Source organism: Anarhichas minor, unplaced genomic scaffold (assembly GCF_050575085.1).
Source record: "Anarhichas minor isolate MPS153535 unplaced genomic scaffold, ASM5057508v1 ptg000006l, whole genome shotgun sequence".
Classification (NCBI taxonomy): domain Eukaryota; kingdom Metazoa; phylum Chordata; class Actinopteri; order Perciformes; family Anarhichadidae; genus Anarhichas; species Anarhichas minor.
The window spans coordinates 1,939,276-1,962,232 of NW_027466452.1; the positions used below are offsets into that span (position 1 = coordinate 1,939,276).

Below are 22,957 nucleotides of genomic sequence, written 5' to 3' on the forward strand. Positions count from 1 at the left end.
GGCTGTATGTTTGGGGTTGTTGTCCTGCTGCAGAATAAATTTGGTGCCAATCATACGCCTCCCTGATGGTATTGCATGATGGATAAGTATCTGCCTGTATTTCTCAGCATTGAGGACACCATTAATCCTCACCAAATCTCCAACTCCATTTGCAGAAATGCAGCCCCAAACTTGCAAGGAACCTCCACCATGCTTCACTGTTGCCTGCAGACACTCATTATTGTACCGCTCTCCAGCCCTTTGGCGAACAAACTGCCTTCTTCTACAGCGAAATATTTCAAATTTTGACTCATCAGTCCAGAGCACCTGCTGCCATTTTTCTGCACCCCAGTTCCTATGTTTTCGTGCATAGTTGAGTCGCTTGGCCTTGTTTCCATGTCGGAGGTATGGCTTTTTGGCTGCAACTCTTCCACGAAAACCACCTCTGGCCAGACTTCTCCGGACAGTAGATGGGTGTACCTGGGTCCCACTGGTTTCTGCCAGTTCTGAGCTGATGGCACTGCTGGACATCTCCTGATTTCGAAGGGAAATAAGCTTGATGTATTTTTCATATGCTGCACTAACTTTCCTTGGCCGACCACTGCGTTTACGATCCTCAACGTTGCCCGTTTCTTTGTGCTTCTTCAAAAGAGCTTGAACAGCACATCTTGAAACCCCAGTCTGCTTTGAAATCTTTGTCTGAGAGACCTTGCTGATGCAGTATAACTTCCTTGTGTCTTGTTGCTGTGCTCAGTCTTGCCATGGTGTATGACCTGTGACATGAAACCGTCTTCCACAACCTCACCTTGGTAGCAGAGATTGGCTGTTCCTCACCCAGTTTTAAGCCTCCTACACAGCTGTTTCTGTTTCAGTTACTGACTGTGTTTCAACCTACATGTGAAATTGATGATCATTAGCACCTGTTTGGTATAATTGGTTGATCATACACCTGACTATAATCCTACAAAATCCCTGACTTTGTGCAAGTGTACCTATAGGAATTGATGCTGGTTTGAAGGCAAAGGGTATTAACACCAAATATTGATTTGATTTTTCTTTTGTTCGCTCACTTTGCATTTTGTAAATTGATAAAAATAAACAATTATTATTCATATTTTTCAAAAGCATTCTTAGTTTACAGCATTTTTTCACAACTGCCTAAAACTTTTGCACAGTACTGTATATATTTACGGTGTTTCACTGTCATAGAAACTGAATTTAACCTATTTGGAATTAACGGTCTCTTACTGTAGTGATTTGACAGTTTTTCACTTTAAATGTACAGACATTTTTTTACAATGTATGGCCCATATTGCGCCCACATAAATATAGTGTAATATATTGCCACAGAAATACTGCCAGAGAGATCAGTCCAATGTACAATGTAACACAGACAGACACAGACAGCACTTTGGTGATATCAGCTTTTATTGGAGAGCTGTGATATGACTGCAAAGCAGTATTTCTGCAGACTTCCTCACACCAAATGGTTTGCACCTAACTGCTTCTATATGCACTCAGCATCCTGTGTGTGCTGGTGAATGTTTACTATTGTGTGTTTATCTACACATGCAATGTAAAGACTTTCTTAACTCTTACACTGCTTCTTCCTGTTTCCTCTCCCTCTGCCTTCATCCACTCTCCTCCACATGTAAACCATTTCTCCCCCTTCTCTCAACGATCATCATTTTCTCCTTCCCCTCTCACTATTCCACGTCCCCTCCCTCGGCCTCATCATCAGCACACGCTGTGAACTCCTTCTCGGATAGCAGGCCATATTCGTTGAGAAAACCCTCCACATCCGTCGCGAAGAAGTCTTCATTGAAGTGTTTGGTAACAGCCAGGAAATTACCCAGTAACTCACCAGCTTTGTAGACCAGCAGAGCAGGAAGAACCTGGAGGGAGATGAACAGGAACATAAAGTTAGCTGCAGGCTGTCTCTGAGTTCAGTTAATAGGGACAGTGAGACTGGTTTTAATATAGTCAGTAGTCAGCATCTCATCACAATCATATTTCATGTTTTTTATTTAATAGCAAGGTGTTTAATTCAATGCTAGTCCGGTTTCAGTTATACCATTACAAATGCTGAATCAACAATTTGTTATTTTGTTTTTACAGCCTCTAAGTGAAACTGAAAAGTCAGTTAATTAGTTCTTGCTGTCTATGTCTGCAAATCTTTCCATTCCAGCATTACTTAGTTTACAATGATAACAGTGTGAGATGCAACACTTGATAATCATTGTAATCTCCTGAAACAATGGGTCCTTTATTAGGTGCCTATGAAATCTTTTTTTTAAATTATTATTATTTCCCCAAATTCTTTGTTTTCAGTTATGATTTGTTCCACGATTGAAGCACATTTTGTCATTAGAAAAGGTGTCTTATCATGTAGTGGATGAATACAATTTCAACAATTCATAACAAAATATTAAAAACGAATGAATATGAATGAATTTGATGAAACAGAACATTGCCCGATTATATTTGAGAAAAGAAAGTGCTTCAAAACATAAATAGAAACATCCCGTCCTTTTGTAAAATAAAGTCCTAAATTTAGATGTTAGCGTCAATTTCCCCCAGTTTTTTTGGAGACTAACAGACGACCCCTCCCCAAAGTTTCCGCTTAACACGTGTCTTCTGTTCTCAGCTTGAGCATCTCGGCTCCCATCTTTGAACGGCAAGCACCGAGCAATCGCCGGTTTCCCTCTGATCTGGGGCTTTTGTTGGGAAGCTCCAAAAAATCGTCGAGTGAAAAAATCCAGACTAAAGTCATGTCGCGTGAACTATGCTGGCCGTCTAAGAGTGCCTCTTCGACATTACTCTCTGATGAAACATAGCAGAATACAGGTTTTTTTGTCCATTTGGGTCAAGTGCTGTGAAAAAACACTTAAACGGTCGGGAAAATCTTGGTTTTCATAAATTGCATTTTGGCAAATTCCACAATATTTACAGTGGATTCTATTTCATTATCAATTTCCGCGATTCCGGCCTTTTTTTGCGGATTGTGGAAATCATTGGGCCCTATCCTTAACTTCACAAGGAAGAAGACAGAAGCAGGCTTTTTAAATTTTAGACTGAAATGTCAGCTGTTAGTGGCAGATTTTATTGGGTGCAGGCAGCTAGATAATTAACAATAACTTAGTGAAACAAAGTGTTGACTTTTTACTGGTTGACTCTCCCCTAGAATCCTGCAAAAGGGTCTTAAATATAAAATATATTTGATGGCTACATGGCGGAGTTACTGGCAACGCCTTTCTGGAGAAGGACATTTCCAGAAAAACTGGACATCGTAAGAAAAGGTCGGCCAACCCCACAGCTAGCAGCCCTGACCCAGCCAGGAAAAGGATTTGTACGAACGGTATTCCTGGTTGACAGCGTCAGAGAAGCGTTGCACATTTTATGGCAGGGAATACGTTTTATTTGCGACCGAGCGTCTTGGTCAGTGGTCGGCAACCCGCGGCTCCGGAGCCACATGCGGCTCTTCAGCCCCTCTGTTGCGGCTCCCTGAGTCTACATCCACACTACTACGTTTTCGTGTTAAAATGGAGTTTTAACAAACAAAAACGATCTCCGTCCACACGGCGTTTCAGCATTGTTTTCGAAATGATCTCCATCCAGAATAAAACACCTGAAAACGAATATCATGTGACTATTCACGTACATTGGGCATGATGGTGCCGGTGTAAACAGGAAGTAGATTGGTTGCTTGGTTAAAAAAATACGAAAGAGTAATCAAGTTATGAAGGCAAATCACTGTCAAAATCCGAGAGCGCAAATGAGATCCATCAAACAGCCGCGCACGTATTTTACTTTGACGAGCGCTTTTACATCACATCGCGAGCAAAATTCCGTCTCGCGCGAGGAGAATTCACTCTTGTGCGAGCAAAAGTCGCTCGCGAAGCTTAAACCTGCTTGCTCGCGAGTCGTTTTTCTTTTTGACAGTAAGTGGGCGGACCCAGTCTCCATTGTATCTCTACATCTAATTGGTTACAATCCTCGTTTTGGGATAGACCGGATATCACTCTGACGCAGACGCTAGGGGGAGATTTTCAGATTACAGGTCAGGGGCAAATAATGTACATTTTACTGCACGGGTACTTTTACTTTCTGCACTTAAAGTACATTTTGCTGATAATAACGTTGACTAAGGTTTTGAATGCAGGTATTTTACTCGTAGTGGGTTATTGTTTCATCAGTATGGTATTAGTACGTTTACTGCAGTGAGGATCTGAATACTTTTTCATCTACTAATTACTTGTCAGTGATTTAACAGTTAATATACAAACAGTGGTCCCTAATCTTGGCTCCAGATCTTTGAGCAGGTCCAAATTGTTGCTCATATTATATACAACTATATTATATCTCTTCTGTAAACACAACAGTATGATTAAATATGATCACATCATGTTTTAATCAATTAAGATCAAAGAGTTTCTTTGAGCTGTTTGTCACAAGAGGTTTGACGATCAAACACACATTGTCTGTAATAGAATGATGGAGTGAATTTAAACCAATCTGAGCAACTTGACTTTAACACATTTTTAATTATTGTATTTAACAACGCTATTAACATAATTTGTATTTCATCAGCCTCTACAGTCTGAAAAGTTTACAAAACCTGTCAGACAAATGTAGAACATTCTGAGATGTAGTGGAGTAGTTAGTGGCGGATTGAAAACCACCTCTATCAGACCTAGCGTCTGCGTCAGAGTGATATCCGGTTTATCCAAGACGAGGATTGTAACCAATTAGATGTAGAGATACAATGGAGACTGGGCCCGCCCACTTACTGTCAAAAAGAAAAACTACTCGCGAGCAAGCAGGAAAAAGACTCGCGAGCCAGCAGGTTTAAGCTTCGCGAGCGACTTTTGCTCGCGTGAGACGGAATTTTGCTCGTAGAGTGATGTAAAAGCGCTCGTCAAAGTAAAATACGTGCGCGGCTGTTTGATTTTCGCACGCGCATGGATCTCATTTGCGCTCTCGGATTTTGACAGTGATTTGCCTTCATATAAAGTAGTCTTTAAGAATGACTTAAGAGCTTCCTGTAAAATATTCCTCTGTAAACTCAAACAGACTAATTTCCTGTAAAGTTTTAGAAGTTTTATTTTTCAGACTTAGTTACAAAGCTGCGGGTTTTGCTCTCTCTCTCTCACATTACATTTACTTTAAAATGAACACTTACAAATAACAGTTTACTAGATTATGGATCAACTAGAAAATGCATTTCCTGCTGAAAATGCGTTGGAATGCTGAAAGCTGAAATGAATCTCAAAAACATTGCTGAAAATAGATATCCAATTTTAAAAAAATTGCAAAAAGCTTAATAATTCAAAAAGTTTAAAGGTTAGAAATATGAAATGTCATAGCACACATGAGCTGAATGAGCTGAACATTTTGATATTTGAACGGTTTCTGTAGCTTAAAAAATGTGGAAGGAGTTAAGTAGCAAAAAACGTACGGAAGAAATAGAAGAAGTTGAAGAAGTTGAATAAAGATTCGAAGAACAATAGTTGGAATGCTTAACAGCATTCCAACAATAAAGAAACAGGATAACAATAGTTGGAATGCTTAACAGCATTCCAACAACTAGAAAATGCATTTCCTGCTGAAAATGCGTTGGAATGCTGAAAGCTGAAATGAATCTCAAAAACATTGCTGAAAATAGATATCCAATTTTTAAAAAATTGCAAAAAGCTTAATAATTCAAAAAGTTGAAAGATTACAAATATGAAGTCATATGTAGCTGAAAGTATGAGAAGAAGGCTTTGAAAGTTGAAGAAGTTTAACAGGATTTGAAGATTTTCTCCATAGAGATCCCATTCAAAAGAAAATTGCAAATAGCTTAATATTTCAAAGAATTTAATGATTACAAATATGAAAAGAGCTGAATATTTTGATTTTCGAACGGTTTCTGTGGCTTAAAAAATGTCAACAGTAGTGATATTTGTAGTAGTACTAGAAGTTGTAGTTGTAGTAGAAGTATTATTAGTAGTAGAAGTGTTACTGGCATTAGAATAAGTACTAGTTAATGTTTAAATACAGTTAATCCATAGGGCTTTTATTTTGAAAGGGTGGGGCTGGGTGGGGGAGAGAGGAGGAGGAGACAGAATCAGAAAGTATGAAACACATACAGAGGTTATTAAATGTCAGGCTTCATCATAAGCATTTCAGTTAGAATTCACTCTGTGGGGCTTTCATTTTAAAATGGAGTGGGGGGAGGGGAGTCCTGTAAAAAGCTGTCAGACCTGAATGACTGTATGAGAGACACACACAGAGAGAGAGAGACATACAGAGATAGAGGGAGAGAGACATACAGAGATAGAGGGAGAGAGACATACAGAGAGAGAGAGAGAGAGAGAGAGGAGTGTGTCTGTGAGTCTGTGAGTCTGTGTTTATCAACATCACTAATGAGCTTAATCAGAAACACCTGTGTCCTTGCAGCCTTTTCATGGAGATTAAACAGGGAAACACAAATGTTTTTTTCACAAGAATCTCAAACTGCTCTTCACTCTAGCGGTGACATCACGCACTCTAAGCTGCGCAATACACACCCATTATAAAAGCAGAAAAGGGCTGAAAAAATCATAAAAGTTAAACTGCTGCAGTTCAAAAAGTATAAAATATATCAAAAAGCTGAATAATGCGGCAATAGATCAGGGTTTTCTCAACATTTTAAAGTTTAAATGGTGTCTGTAGCTGAAAGTATAAGGAAGTAGAAGGATTTGAAAGTTGAAGAGGATTTGAACATTTTCTCCATAGAAACCCATTCAAAAAATAAATTGCAAAAAGCTTAATAATTCATGAAGTTTAAAGGTTAGAAATATGAAAAGTCATAGCACCCCTCTGCTGAAAGAGCTGAACATTTTGATAGTTGAACGGTTTCTGTAGCTTAAAAAATGTGGAAGGAGATAAGTAGCAAAAAACGTACGGAAGAAATAGTTGAGTGAAGTTGAATAAAGAGAAACAGGATAACAATAGTTGGAATGCTTAACAGCATTCCAACAACTAGAAAATGCATTTCCTGCTGAAAATGCGTTGGAATGCTGAAAGCTGAAATGAATCTCAAAAACATTGCTGAAAATAGATATCCAATTTAAAAAAAATTGCAAAAAGCTTAATAATTCAAAAAGTTGAAAGATTACAAATATGAAGTCATATGTAGCTGAAAGTATGAGAAGAAGGCTTTGAAAGTTGAAGAAGTTTAACAGGATTTGAAGATTTTCTCCATAGAGATCCCATTCAAAAGAAAATTGCAAATAGCTTAATATTTCAAAGAATTTAATGATTACAAATATGAAAATTCATATCACCCCTCTCCTGAAAGAGCTGAATATTTTGATATTCGAACGGTTTCTGTGGCTTAAAAAATGTCAACAGTAGTGATATTTGTAGTAGTACTAGTAGTTGTAGTAGAAGTATTATTAGTAGTAGAAGTATTACTGGCATTAGAATAAGTACTAGTAGTAGCAGTAGTGATATGTGTAGGAGTAGTATTAGTAGAAGTTGTAGTTGTAGTAGAAGTATCATTAGTAGTAGAAGTATTAGTAATTAGAAGAAGTAGTAGAAGTAGTAGTATCAGTAGTCATAGTAATAGCTGTCGTAGTGGTCGTAGTATTTAATATAACAGTAGTAGCAGTAGTATTTGTAGTAATAGTAAATGCAGTATTTGAAGTAGCAGTAATAGCAGTAGTAGTAGTACTAGTAGCAGTCGTACTAATAGCTGTAGTAGTATTAGTACTGGTAGTAGCAGCAATAGCAGTAGTAGTAGTAGCAGTTGTAGTATAAGTAATAGTAGTAGTGGTAGTAATAATATTGATGGTAGCAGTAATAGCAGTAGCAGTAGTAGTAATAGTAGCAACAGCAAAAGTTGAAGTAGTAGTAGTAGTAGGAGCAGTAGTAATACTATAAATATTAGCAGCAGTAGTAGTAGTTGTCACAGTATTAGTAAGAGCATTCATTATTTCAACAAAAAAGCCTAATTTTGAGTTTAACGTATAGTTAATCTATGAGGCTTTTATTTTGAAAGGGTGGGGCTGGGTGGGGGAGAGAGGGGGAGAGGAGACATAATCGTAATGTTTGACACAAACAGTTTATTAAATGACGGGCTTCACCACAAGCATTTCAGTTAGAATTCACTCTTTGGGGCTTTTATTTTGAAATTGAGTGTGGGCGGGGGGGGGGGGGGGGGGGGGAGAGGATGCAGAATCATAATGTTAGATAAACATAAACAGGTTATTAAATGACAGGCTTCATCACAAGCATTTCAGTTAGAATTCACTCTTTTTAAAATGGGGTGTGTGTGTGTGTGTGGGGGGGGTCCTCTTAAAATCTCTAAGACCTTGAATGACTGTATGAGAGACACACACACAGAGAGACACACACACACACACACACACACACACACACACACAGAGAGAGGGGGAGGAGTGTATCTGCTTGTGCCAGTGCCTCTCTGTGTTTATCAACATCACTAATTAGCTTCATCAGAAACACCTGTGTCCTTGCAGCCTTTACATGGAGATTAAACAGGGAAACACCTCTCAAACAAATCCTCAAAACTCCCATAACCGTAGCTCCTATTGCTCCGATATTAATAAATGAGAGGAAGGATGAGTTGAAGAACAGATCCTGTAAAAATTGTGTCTGTAGTGTAAAAAATGTGGCTGAACTGGCGATTTAGAAATGGGGTACCGTGTTCTGTGGAAGATGTTTTTGAAGCAAAATTTAACATTGGTCTCTATGGAGCAGAAAGTTGGTTTTCCTCTCAATTACAGGCTTCTGTGCCAAATGTGTAAATCTGTGGGATTCCACAGTCATTTGTCTATGACAAGGACAAGATTAGCTACTTCTACATCCAGAAATTATGCATGAAGAGTGAAGATTGTGGACACAGTGGCAAAATACAAATGTTTTTTTCACAAGAATCTCAAGCTGCTCTTCACTCTAGCGGTGACATCACGCACTCTAAGCTGCGCAATACACACCCATTATAAAGTCAGAAAAGGAGTGAAAAAAAGCTGAATTATGCGGCAATAGTTCAGGGTTTTCTCAACATTTGAAAGTTAAAATGGTGTCTGTAGCTGAAAGTATGAGGAAGTAGAAGGATTTTAAAGTTTAAGAGAATTTGAAGATGTTCTCCATAAAAAATGTGCATAAAGCTTAATAATTCAAAAAGTTTAAATGTTAGAAATATGAAAAGATATAGCACACATGAGCTGAATGAGCTGAACATTTTGATATTTGAACGGTTTCTGTAGCTTAAAAAATGTGGAAGGAGTTAAGTAGCAAAATACGTACGGAAGAAATAGAAGTTGAAGAAGTTGAATAAAGATTCGAAGAACAATAGTTGGAATGCTTAAAAGCATTCCAACAATAAAGAGAAACAGGATAACAATAGTTGGAATGCTTAACAGCATTCCAACAATAAAAAGAAGAATAAAGATTCGAAGAACAATAGTTGGAATGCTTAACAGCATTCCAACAATAATATAAAGAAGTATAAAGATTTGAAGAACAATAGTTGGAATGCTTAACAGCATTCCAACAATGATGACGGTAATCTTAGTAACAGTGGCGGGCCGTGTGTTTCATACCTGGGCCTTCAGTGCTGTCCTACTACAGTTGAACCATCTTCTAATAACCTCATTATAACACCACAGCTACGGGTTATACTTGTTTGTTTAAAAATCAGATATTCACATAACACTGCAACATTTGAAGAGTGAAATAAAATGTTACATGAAGTTCAACACAACCTTCACTACCCAAAGAGCCATTTTGCCCTATTTTTCACCAAATAAAATTTGTCTGGAGCTGCAAAAGCTATTTGATATCACGGCTTATAAAGTTTCATATATAGTTATATTATATATACAAAACTATAGTTTGTTGTATTTATGAAATTATAGAACAAGAATAAAGACAATTCTTGACATTTTTTTGCTATTTTACCTGTGTGCTTGTTCTGGAAGTGTCTTTCAACATTACAACATTTCAAGCATACGGGTAAACCAGCATCATTGGCAGTAAAAGTAAATGAATACACAGAATTAAACTCTCTATTTTCCTCCATGACTTTTCTTTTTTTGGATTTATCCATTGATAGTGTAGCCGAGCGTTAATGTTGCGCCTATAATTTATGATAATAATAAAAAAATAAACACGGGGCTCCGTAATCTGCGGCAAGACGGCAGCAACTTTATTCACTTCTCCCACACTTCACCAGAACCTCTTTTTCACTTTCCGTCTCATCCTCCAGAATAAAAGCACCAAACACATACACAGGAACACTGCTTCCTAGAGATCTCTTAACATGCTCAACACAATAGTTTACAATAGTTTACCGAGGGCGGAGGTCTGCAAATCATAATTAGCCACCTGCAGGGAAAGGCGCTTGACAGTGACGTAATAGGATGTGACACACATTTTAGTTGACAAACTATTAAAACATTTTTTATTTTGGCGGCGTGTCCAGCGGGTTACCAGCCATACGGAGTGGACGTCTGAAGTCACGGTTAGCGGCTTTGAGGAGGATGGACACAAAACGGAGGACTTTCCTTTTCTTATGAATGCTTATTTTGTTCTACACAACTATTGTGAAGTCCACACACATAAACTATAAAGGAACTAAACATTGATTGCTCTCCAGTAGGACAGAGACTTCAGTCACCAGCACAGCTACGAATGAGAGACGTGTGTTGACCTCATTTATTGTTGGAATGCTGTTAAGCATAATGAATGCTCTTACTAATACTGTGACAACTACTACTACTGCTGCTAATATTTATAGTATTACTACTGCTCCTACTACTACTTCAACTTTTGCTGTTGCTACTATTACTACTACTGCTATTACTGCTACCATCAATATTATTACTACCACTACTACTATTACTTATACTACAACTGCTACTACTACTACTGCTATTGCTGCTACTACCAGTACGAATACTACTACAGCTATTAGTACGACTGCTACTAGTACTACTACTACTGCTATTACTGCTACTTCAAATACTGCATTTACTATTACTACAAATACTAGTTATATTAAATACTACGACCACTACTACAGCTATTACTATGACTACTGATACTACTACTTCTACTACTTCTTCTAATTACTAATACTTCTACTACTAATGATACTTCTACTACAACTACAACTTCTACTAATACTACTCCTACACATATCACTACTGCTACTACTAGTACTTATTCTAATGCCAGTAATACTTCTACTACTACTAATACTTCTACTACAACTACAACTTCTAGTACTACTACAAATATCACTACTGTTGACATTTTTTAAGCCACAGAAACCATTCGAATATCAAAATGTTCAGCTCTTTCAGGAGAGGGGTGCTTTGACTTTTCATATTTGTAATCTTTAAATTCTTTGAATTATTGAGCTATTTGCAATTTTTTTTGAATGGGATCTCTATGTAGAAAATCTTCAAATCCTGTTAAACTTCTTCAACTTTCAAAGCCTTCTTCTCATACTTTCAGCTACATATGACTTCATATTTGTAATCTTTGAACTTTTTGAATTATTAAGCTTTTTGCAATTTTTTTTTAATTGGATATCTATTTTCAGCAATGTTTTTGAGATTCATTTCAGCTTTCAGCATTCCAACGCATTTTCAGCAGGAAATGCATTTTCTAGTTGTTGGAATGCTGTTAAGCATTCCAACTATTGTTATCCTGTTTCTTTATTGTTGGAATGCTGTTAAGCATTCCAACTATTGTTATCCTGTTTCTTTATTCTTCCTTATTTTATTTTTTTTATAATTATATTTCTTCCGTACGCTTTTTGAAACTCTTCTGCTCCTTCATATTTTAAGCTACAGAAACCGTTCAACTATCAAAATGTTCAGCTCTTTCAGCAGAGGGGTGCTATGACTTTTCATATTTCTAACCTTTAAACTTTATGAATTATTAAGCTTTTTGCAATTTTTTTTTTGAATGGGTTTCTATGGAGAAAATGTTCAAATCCTCTTCAACTTTCAAATCCTTCTACTTCCTCATACTTTCAGCTACAGACACCATTTTAACTTTCAAATGTTGAGAAAACCCTGATCTATTGCTGCATTATTCAGCTTTTTGATATCTTTTATACTTTTTGAACTGCAGCAGTTTAACTTTTATGATTTTTTCAGCCCTTTTCTGCTTTTATAATGGGTGTGTATTGCGCAGCTTAGAGTGCGTGATGTCACCGCTAGAGTGAAGAGCAGCTTGAGATTCTTGTGAAAAAAACATTTGTCTTTTGCCACTGTGTCCACAATCTTCACTCTTCATGCATAATTTCTGGATGTAGAAGTAGCTAATCTTGTCCTTGTCGTAGACAAATGACTGTGGAATCCCACAGATTTACACATTTGGCACAGAAGCCTGTAATTGAGAGGAAAACCAACTTTCTGCTCCATAGAGACCAATGTTAAATTTTGCTTCAAAAACATCTTCCACAGAACACGGGACCCCATTTCTAAATCGCCAGTTCAGCCACATTTTTTACACTACAGACACAATTTTTACAGGATCTGTTCTTCAACTCATCCTTCCTCTCATTTATTAATAGCGGAGCAATAGGAGCTACGGTTATGGGAGTTTTGAGGATTTGTTTGAGAGGTGTTTCCCTGTTTAATTTCCATGAAAAGGCTGCAAGGACACAGGTGTTTCTGATGAAGCTCATTAGTGATGTTGATAAACACACAGACTCACAGACACACACACACTCCTCTCTCTCTATCTCTCTGTGTGTGTGTCTCTCTCTCTGTGTCTCTCTCTCATACAGTCATTCAGGTTCTTAGAGATCTTTAGAGGATCCCCCCCCCCCACACACACACCCCATTTTAAAATAAAAGCCCCACAGAATGAATTCTAACTGAAATGCTTATGATGAAGCCTGACATTTAATAACCTGTTTGTGTTTATCTAACATCATGAGTCCATCTCTTCCCCCCCCCCCCACACCCCATTTCAAAATAAAAGCCCCACAGAGTGAAATATAACTGAAATGCTTGTGATGAAGCCTGTCATTTAATAACCTCTGTTTATGTGTCAAACATTATGATTATGTCTCCTCTCCCCCCCACCCAGCCCCAACCCTTTCAAAATAAAAGCCCCATGGATTAACTGTATGTAAACATTAAGCTCAAAATGAGACTTTTTCAAATACTGCCATTACTATTACTACTACTACTACTGTTATATTATATACTACGACCACTACTACAGCTATTACTACTACTACTTCTACTACTTCTTCTAAATACTAATACTTCTACTACCAATGATACTTCTACTACAACTACAACTTCTACTACTACTATTACAAATATCACTACTGCTACTACTTATTATAATGCTACTAATACTTCTACTACTAATAATACTTCTACTACAACTACAACTTCTAGTACTACTAATACTACAAATATCACTACTGCTGACATTTTTTAAGCCACAGAAACCGTTCGAATATCAAAATGTTCAGCTCTTTCAGGAGAGGGGTGCTTTGACTTTTCATAATTGTAATCTTTTAACTTTTTGAAATATTAAGCTATTTGCAATTTTCTTTTGAATGGGATCTCTATGGAGAAAATCTTCAAATCCTGTTAAACTTCTTCAACTTTCAAAGCCTTCTTCTTCTCATACTTTCAGCTACATATGACTTCATATTTGTAATCTTTCAACTTTTTGAATTATTAAGCTTTTAGCAATTTTTTTTAAATTGGATATCTATTTTCAGCAATGTTTTTGAGATTCATTTCAGCTTTCAGCATTCCAACGCATTTTCAGCAGGAAATGCATTTTCTAGTTCTTCTTTATTTTATTTTTATTTTTATTTTTATAATTATATTTCTTCCGTACGCTTTTTGAAACTCTTCTGCTCCTTCATATTTTAAGCTACAGAAACCGTTCAACTATCAAAATGTTCAGCTCTTTCAGCAGAGGGGTGCTATGACTTTTCATATGTCTAACCTTTAAACTTTATGAATTATTAAGCTTTTTGCAATTTTTTTTTTGAATGGGTTTCTATGGAGAAAATGTTCAAATCCTCTTCAACTTTCAAATCCTTCTACTTCCTCATACTTTCAGCTACAGACACCATTTAAACTTTAAAATGTTGAGAAGATCCTGATCTATTGACGCATTATTCAGCTTTTTGATATCTTTTATACTTTTTGAACTGCAGCAGTTTAACTTTTATGATTTTTTCAGCCCTTTTCTGCTTTTATAATGGGTGTGTATTGCGCAGCTTAGAGTGCGTGATGTCACCGCTAGAGTGAAGAGCAGCTTGAGATTCTTGTGAAAAAAACATTTGTCTTTTGCCACTGTGTCCACAATCTTCACTCTTCATGCATAATTTCTGGATGTAGAAGTAGCTAATCTTGTCCTTGTCGTAGACAAATGACTGTGGAATCCCACAGATTTACACATTTGGCACAGAAGCCTGTAATTGAGAGGAAAACCAACTTTCTGCTCCATAGAGACCAATGTTAAATTTTGCTTCAAAAACATCTTCCACAGAACACGGTACCCCATTTCTAAATCGCCAGTTCAGCCACATTTTTTACACTACAGACACAATTTTTACAGGATCTGTTCTTCAACTCATCCTTCCTCTCATTTATTAATATCGGAGCAATAGGAGCTACGGTTATGGGAGTTTTGAGGATTTGTTTGAGAGGTGTTTCCCTGTTTAATCTCCATGAAAAGGCTGCAAGGACACAGGTGTTTCTGATGAAGCTCATTAGTGATGTTGATAAACACACAGACTCAGACACACGCACACTCCTCTCTCTCTCTCTCTCTCTGTATGTCTCTCTCCCTCTATCTCTGTATGTCTCTCTCTCTGTATCTCTCATACAGTCATTCAGGTCTTACAGCTTTTTACAGGACTCCCCTCCCCCCACTCCATTTTAAAATAAAAGCCCCACAGAGTGAATTCTAACTGGAATGCTTGTGATGAAGCCTGTCATTTAATAACCTCTGTATGTGTGTTTCATACTTTCTGATTCTGTCTCCTCCTCCTCTCTCCCCCACCCAGCCCCACCCTTTCAAAATAAAAGCCCCATGGATTAACTGTATGTAAACATTAAGCTCAAAATTAGACTTTTTCAAATACTGCCATTACTATTACTACTACTACTGTTATATTATATACTACGACCACTACTACAGCTATTACTACTACTACTTCTACTACTTCTTCTAAATACTAATACTTCTACTACTAATGATACTTCTACTACAACTACAACTTCTACGACTACTATTACAAATATCACTACTGCTACTACTTATTATAATGCTACCAATACTTCCACTACTAATAATACTTCTACTACAACTACAACTTCTAGTACTACTTCTACAAATATCACTACTGCTGACATTTTTTAAGCCACAGAAACCATTCGAATATCAAAATGTTCAGCTCTTTCAGGAGAGGGGTGATATGACTTTTCATATTTGTAATCTTTAAATTCTTTGAATTATTAAGCTATTTGCAATTTTCTTTTGAATGGGATCTCTATGGAGAAAATCTTCAAATCCTGTTAAACTTCTTCAACTTTCAAAGCCTTCTTCTCATACTTTCAGCTACATATGACTTCATATTTGTAATCTTTCAACTTTTTGAATTATTAAGCTTTTTGCAATTTTTTTTAAATTGGATATCTATTTTCAGCAATGTTTTTGAGATTCATTTCAGCTTTCAGCATTCCAACGCATTTTCAGCAGGAAATGCATTTTCTAGTTCTTCTTTATTTTATATTTCTTCCGTACGCTTTTTGAAACTCTTCTGCTCTTTCATATTTTAAGCTACAGAAACCGTTCAACTATCAAAATGTTCAGCTCTTTCAGCAGAGGGGTGCTATGACTTTTCATATTTCTAACCTTTAAACTTTATGAATTATTAAGCTTTTTGCAATTTTTTTTTTGAATGGGTTCCTATGGAGAAAATGTTCAAATCCTCTTCAACTTTCAAATCCTTCTACTTCCTCATACTTTCAGCTGCAGACACCATTTAAACTTTAAAATGTTGAGAAAACCCTGATCTATTGCCGCATTATTCAGCTTTTTGATATCTTTTATACTTTTTGAACTGCAGCAGTTTAACTTTTATGATTTTTTCAGCCCTTTTCTGACTTTATAATGGGTGTGTATTGCGCAGCTTAGAGTGCGTGATGTCACCGCTAGAGTGAAGAGCAGCTTGAGATTCTTGTGAAAAAAACATTTGTCTTTTGCCACTGTGTCCACAATCTTCACTCTTCATGCATAATTTCTGGATGTAGAAGTAGCTAATCTTGTCCTTGTCGTAGACAAATGACTGTGGAATCCCACAGATTTACACATTTGACACAGAAGCCTGTAATTGAGAGGAAAACCAACTTTCTGCTCCATAGAGACCAATGTTAAATTTTGCTTCAAAAACATCTTCCACAGAACACGGTACCCCCATTTCTAGATTGCCAGTTCAGCCACATTTTTTACACTACAGACACAATTTTTACAGGATCTGTTCTTCAACTCATCCTTCCTCTCATTTATTAATATCGGAGCAATAGGAGCTACGGTTATGGGAGTTTTGAGGATTTGTTTGAGAAGTGTTTCCCTGTTTTATCTCCATGAAAAGGCTGAAAGGACACAGGTGTTCATGATTAAGCTAATTAGTGATGTTGATAAACACAGAGAGGCACTGGCACATACACTCCTCCCCCTCTCTCTCTGTGTGTGTCTCTCTCTCATACAGTTATTCAGGTCTTGGAGACTTTTAGAGGACCCCCCCCCCCCACACACACACACCCCATTTCAAAATACAACCCCCAAAGAGTGAATTCTAACTGAAATGCTTGTGATGAAGCCTGGCATTTAATAACCTGTTTATGTGTGTCAAACATTATGATTATGTCTCCTCTCCCCCTCACCCCCCCACCCAGCCCCACCCTTTCAAAATAAAAGCCCCATGGTTTAACTGTATTTAAACAAGCTCAAAATTAGGCTTTTTTGTTAAAAAAATGAATGCTCTTACTAATACTGCGACAACTACTACTGCTGCTGCTAATATAGTATTACTACTACTGCTACTACTACTACTTCTACTATTACTGCTACCATCAATATTATTACTACCACCACTGCTATTACTTATACTACAACTGCTACTACTACTACTACTGCTATTCATGCTACTAAAAGTAGTAATACTACTACAGCTATTAGTACGACTGCTACTAGTACTACTACTACTGCTACTTCTTCTACTGCCATTACTACTTCTACTACTGTTATATTAAATACTACGACCAATACTACAGCTATTACTATGACTACTGATACTACTTCTTCTACTACTTCTAATTACTAATAATTCTACTACTAATAATACTTCTACTACAACTTCTACTACTACTACTACAAATATCACCACTGCTACTACTAGTACTTATTCTAATGCTACTAATACTTCTACTAATAATACTTCTACTACAACTTCTACTACTACAAATATCACCACTGATGAAATTTTTTAAGCCACAGAAACCATTTGAATATCAAAATGTTCAGCTCTTTCAGGAGAGGGGTGATATGACTTTTCATATTTGTAATCTTTAAATTCTTTGAAATATTAAGCTATTTGCAATTTTCGTTTGAATGGGATCTTTATGGAGAAAATCTTCAAATCCTGTTAAACTTCTTCAACTTTCAAAGCCTTCTTCTTCCTCATACTTTCAGATACATATGACTTCATATTTGTAATCTTTCAACTTTTTGAATTATTAAGCTTTTTGCAATTTTTTTAAAATTGGATATCTATTTTCAGCAATGTTTTTGAGATTAATTTCAGCTTTCAGCATTCCAACGCATTTTCAGCAGGAAATGCATTTTCTAGTTCTTCAACTATTTCTTCCGTACGTATTTTGCTACCTATCTCCTTCCACATTTTTTAAGCTACAGAAACCGTTCAAATATCAAAATGTTCAGCTCTTTCAGCTCATGTGTGCTATGACTTTTCATATTCATAATCTTTAAACTTTTTGAATTATTAAGCTTTTTGCAATTTTTTTTTTGAATGGGTTTCAATGGAGAAAATGTTCAAATCCTCTTCAACTTTCAAATCCTTCTACTTCCTCATACTTTCAGCTACAGACACCATTTAAACTTTAAAATGTTGAGAAGATCCTGATCTATTGACGCATTATTCAGCTTTTTGATATCTTTTATACTTTTTGAACTGTCCCATTTTAACTTTTATGATTTTCTCACTCCTTTCCTGACTTTATAATGGGTGTGTATTGCGCAGTTTAGAGTGCGTGATGTCACCGCTAGAGTGAAGAGCAGCTTGAGATTCTTGTGAAAAAATGATTTGTGTTTTGCCACTGTGTCCACAATCTTCACTCTTCATGCATAATTTCTGGATTTAAACGTAGCTAATATTGTCCTTGTCGTAGACAAATGACTGTGGAATCCCACAGATTTACACATTTGGCACAGAAGCCTGTAATTGAGTGGAAACCCAACTTTCTGCTCCATAGAGACCAATGTTAAATTTTGCTTCAAAAACATCTTCCACAGAACACGGTACCCCATTTCTAGATCGCCAGTTCAGCCACATTTTTTACACTACAGACATCATTTTTACAGGATATGTTCTTCAACTCATCCTTCCTCTCATTTATTAATATCGGAGCAATAGGAGCTACGGTTATGGGAGTTTTGCGGATTTGTTTGAGAGGTGTTTCCCTGTTTAATCTCCATGAAAAGGCTGCTAGGACACAGGTGTTTCTGATTAAGCTCATTAGTGATGTTGATAAACACAGACTCTCCAACAGGTGCGTCCTCACCATGGCAACCAGTTACACGCACGCAGGCTCTCTCTGTCTGTCTCTCTCTCTGTGTGTCTCTCTCTCATACAGTTATTCAGGTCTTGGAGACTTTTAGAGGACCCCCCCCCCCCCCCCCCCACACACACACACACACACACCCCATTTCAAAATACAACCCCCGAAGAGTGAATTCTAACTGAAATGCTTGTGATGAAGCCTGGCATTTAATAACCTCTGTTTGTGTGTCAAACATTATGATTATGTCTCCTCTACCCCCCACCCAGCCCCACCCTTTCAAAATAAAAGCCCCATGGATTAACTGTATGTAAACATTAAGCTCAAAATTAGACTTTTTCAAATACTGACATTACTATTACTACTACTACTACTGTTATATTATATACTACGACCACTACTACAGCTATTACTACTACTACTTCTACTACTTCTTCTAAATACTAATACTTCTACTACTAATGATACTTCTACTACAACTACAACTTCTACTACAAATATCACTACTGCTGACATTTTTTAAGCCACAGAAACCGTTCGAATATCAAAATGTTCAGCTCTTTCAGGAGAGGGGTGCTTTGACTTTTCATATTTGTAATCTTTTAACTTTTTGAAATATTAAGCTGTTTGCAATTTTCATTTGAATGGGATCTCTGTGGAGAAAATCTTCAAATCCTGTTAAACTTCTTCAACTTTCAAAGCCTTATTCTCATACTTTCAGCTACATATGACTTCATATTTGTAATCTTTCAACTTTTTGAATTATTAAGCTTTTTGCAATTTTTTTTAAATTGGATATCTATTTTCAGCAATGTTTTTGAGATTCATTTCAGCTTTCAGCATTCCAACGCATTTTCAGCAGGAAATGCATTTTCTAGTTCTTCTTTTTATTATTGTTATATTTCTTCCGTCCCACCTCTTCTGCTCCTTCATATTTTAAGCTACAGAAACCGTTCAACTATCAAAATGTTCAGCTCTTTAATGACATTTATGCTATGACTCACACAGACTCACAGACACACGCACTCCTCTCTCTCTCTCTCTCTCTGTATGTCTCTCATACAGTCATTCAGGTCTTACAGCTTTTTACAGGACTCCCCTCCCCCCACTCCATTTTAAAATAAAAGCCCCACAGAATGAATTCTAACTGAAATGCTTATGATGAAGCCTGACATTTAATAACCTGCTTGTGTTTATCTAACATTATAAGTCCATCCCCCCCCCCCCCCCCACACCCCATTTCAAAATAAAAGCCCCACAGAGTGAATTGTAACTGAAATGCTTATGATGAAGCCTGACATTTAATAACCTGTTTATGTTTATCTAACATTATGAGTCCATCTCCTCTCCCCTTCTCCCCCCCCACACCCCATTTCAAAATAAAAGCCCCACAGAATGAATTCTAACTGAAATGCTTATGATGAAGCCTGACATTTAATAACCTGTTTATGTTTATCTAACATTATGAGTCCATCTCCTCTCCCCTTCTCCCCCCCCCCACACCCCATTTCAAAATAAAAGCCCCACAGAATGAATTCTAACTGAAATGCTTGTGATGAAGCCTGTCATTTAATAACCTGTTTGTGTTAATCTAACAATATGAGTCCATCTCCTCTCCCCTTCTCCCCCCCACACCCCATTTCAAAATAAAAGCCCCACAGAGTGAAATATAACTGAAATGCTTGTGATGAAGCCTGTCATTTAATAACCTCTGTTTATGTGTCAAACATTATGATTATGTCTCCTCTCCCCTTCTCTCCCCCACCCAGCCCCACCCTTTCAAAATAAAAGCCTCATGGATTAACTATTTAAACATTAAGCTGAAAATTTGGCTTTTTTTAAAGTAATGAATGCTCTTACTAATACTGCGACAACTGCTACTATTGCTGCTAATATTTCTAGTATTACTACTACTACTGCTACTACTACTACTTCTACTACAACTTTTGCTGTTGCTACGATTACTACTGCTATTACTGCTACCATCAATATTATTACTACCACTACTTCTATTATTACCACTACTACTATTACTTATGCTACTACCAGTACTAATACTACTACAGCTATTAGTATGACTGCTACTAGTACTACTACTACTGCTATTACTGCTACTTCAAATACTGCCATTACTACTACTACTACTTATACTACTACTGTTATATTAAATACTACGACCACTACTACAGCTATTACTACTACTACCGATACTACTACTTCTTCTAAATACTAATATTTCTACTACTAATGATACTTCTACTACAACTACAACTTCTAGTACTACTAATACTACAAATATCACTACTGCTGACATTTTTTAAGCCACAGAAACCGTTCGAATATCAAAATGTTCAGCTCTTTCAGGAGAGGGGTGCTTTGACTTTTCATATTTGTAATCTTTTAACTTTTTGAAATATTAAGCTATTTGCAATTTTCTTTTGAATGGAATCTCTATGGAGAAAATCTTCAAATCCTGTTAAACTTCTTCAACTTTCAAAGCCTTCTTCTTCTCATACTTTCAGCTACATATGACTTCATATTTGTAATCTTTAAATTCTTTGAAATATTAAGCTATTTGCAATTTTCTTTTGAATGGGATCTCTATGGAGAAAATCTTCAAATCCTGTTAAACTTCTTCAACTTTCAAAGCCTTCTTCTTCTCATACTTTCAGCTACATATGACTTCATATTTATAATCTTTCAACTTTTTGAATTATTAAGCTTTTTGCAATTCTTTTTTAAATTGGATATCTATTTTCAGCAATGCTTTTGAGATTCATTTCAGCTTTCAGCATTCCAACGCATTTTCAGCAGGAAATGCATTTTCTAGTTCTTTTTATAATTATATTTCTTCCGTACACTTTTTGAAACTCTTCTGCTCCTTCATATTTTAAGCTACAGAAACCGTTCAACTATCAAAATGTTCAGCTCTTTCAGCAGAGGGGTGCTATGACTTTTCATATTTCTAACCTTTAAACTTTATGAATTATTAAGCTTTTTGCAATTTTTTTTTTGAATGGGTTTCTATGGAGAAAATGTTCAAATCCTCTTCAACTTTCAAATCCTTCTACTTCCTCATACTTTCAGCTACAGACACCATTTAAACTTTAAAATGTTGAGAAGATCCTGATCTATTGACGCATTATTCAGCTTTTTGATATCTTTTATACTTTTTGAACTGCAGCAGTTTAACTTTTATGATTTTTTCAGCCCTTTTCTGCTTTTATAATGGGTGTGTATTGCGCAGCTTAGAGTGCGTGATGTCACCGCTAGAGTGAAGAGCAGCTTGAGATTCTTGTGAAAGAAAGATTTGTGTTTTGCCACTGTGTCCACAATCTTCACTCTTCATGCATAATTTCTGGATGTAGAAGTAGCTAATCTTGTCCTTGTCGTAGACAAATGACTGTGGAATCCCACAGATTTACACATTTGACACAGAAGCCTGTAATTGAGAGGAAAACCAACTTTCTGCTCCATAGAGACCAATGTTAAATTTTGCTTCAAAAACATCTTCCACAGAACACGGTACCCCATTTCTAAATCGCCAGTTCAGCCACATTTTTTACACTACAGACACAATTTTTACAGGATCTGTTCTTCAACTCATCCTTCCTCTCATTTATTAATATCGGAGCAATAGGAGCTACGGTTATGGGAGTTTTGAGGATTTGTTTGAGAGGTGTTTCCCTGTTTAATCTCCATGAAAAGGCTGCAAGGACACAGGTGTTTCTGATTAAGCTCATTGGTGATGTTGATAAACACACAGACTCACACACACACACACTCCTCTCTCTCTCTCTGTATGTCTCTCTCCCTCTATCTCTGTATGTCTCTCTCTCTGTGTCTCTCTCTCATACAGTCATTCAGGTTCTTAGAGATCTTTAGAGGATCCCCCCCCCCCCCCCCCACACACACCCCATTTTAAAATAAAAGCCCCACAGAATGATTTCTAACTGAAATGCTTATGATGAAGCCTGACATTTAATAACCTGTTTATGTTTATCTAACATTATGAGTCCATCTCTTCCCCCCCCCCACACCCCATTTCAAAATAAAAGCCCCACAGAGTGAATTCTAACTGAAATGCTTGTGATGAAGCCTGTCATTTAATAACCTCTGTTTATGTG

The 22,957-nt window shown here is 36.7% G+C and overlaps 1 protein-coding gene across 1 annotated transcript in view; it reads right to left on the reverse strand.

Moving 5' to 3' along the window:
* Window positions 1-1,685: 1,685 nt before the first annotated feature.
* LOC142933858 (phosducin-like) overlaps window positions 1,686-22,957 on the reverse strand; it is a 48,381-nt gene continuing 27,109 nt past the window's right edge. Inside the window, exon 5 of the mRNA XM_076078135.1 lies at window positions 1,686-1,874. Coding sequence (XP_075934250.1) covers window positions 1,686-1,874 — 189 coding nt within the window. The remainder of the gene's footprint in view (window positions 1,875-22,957) is intronic.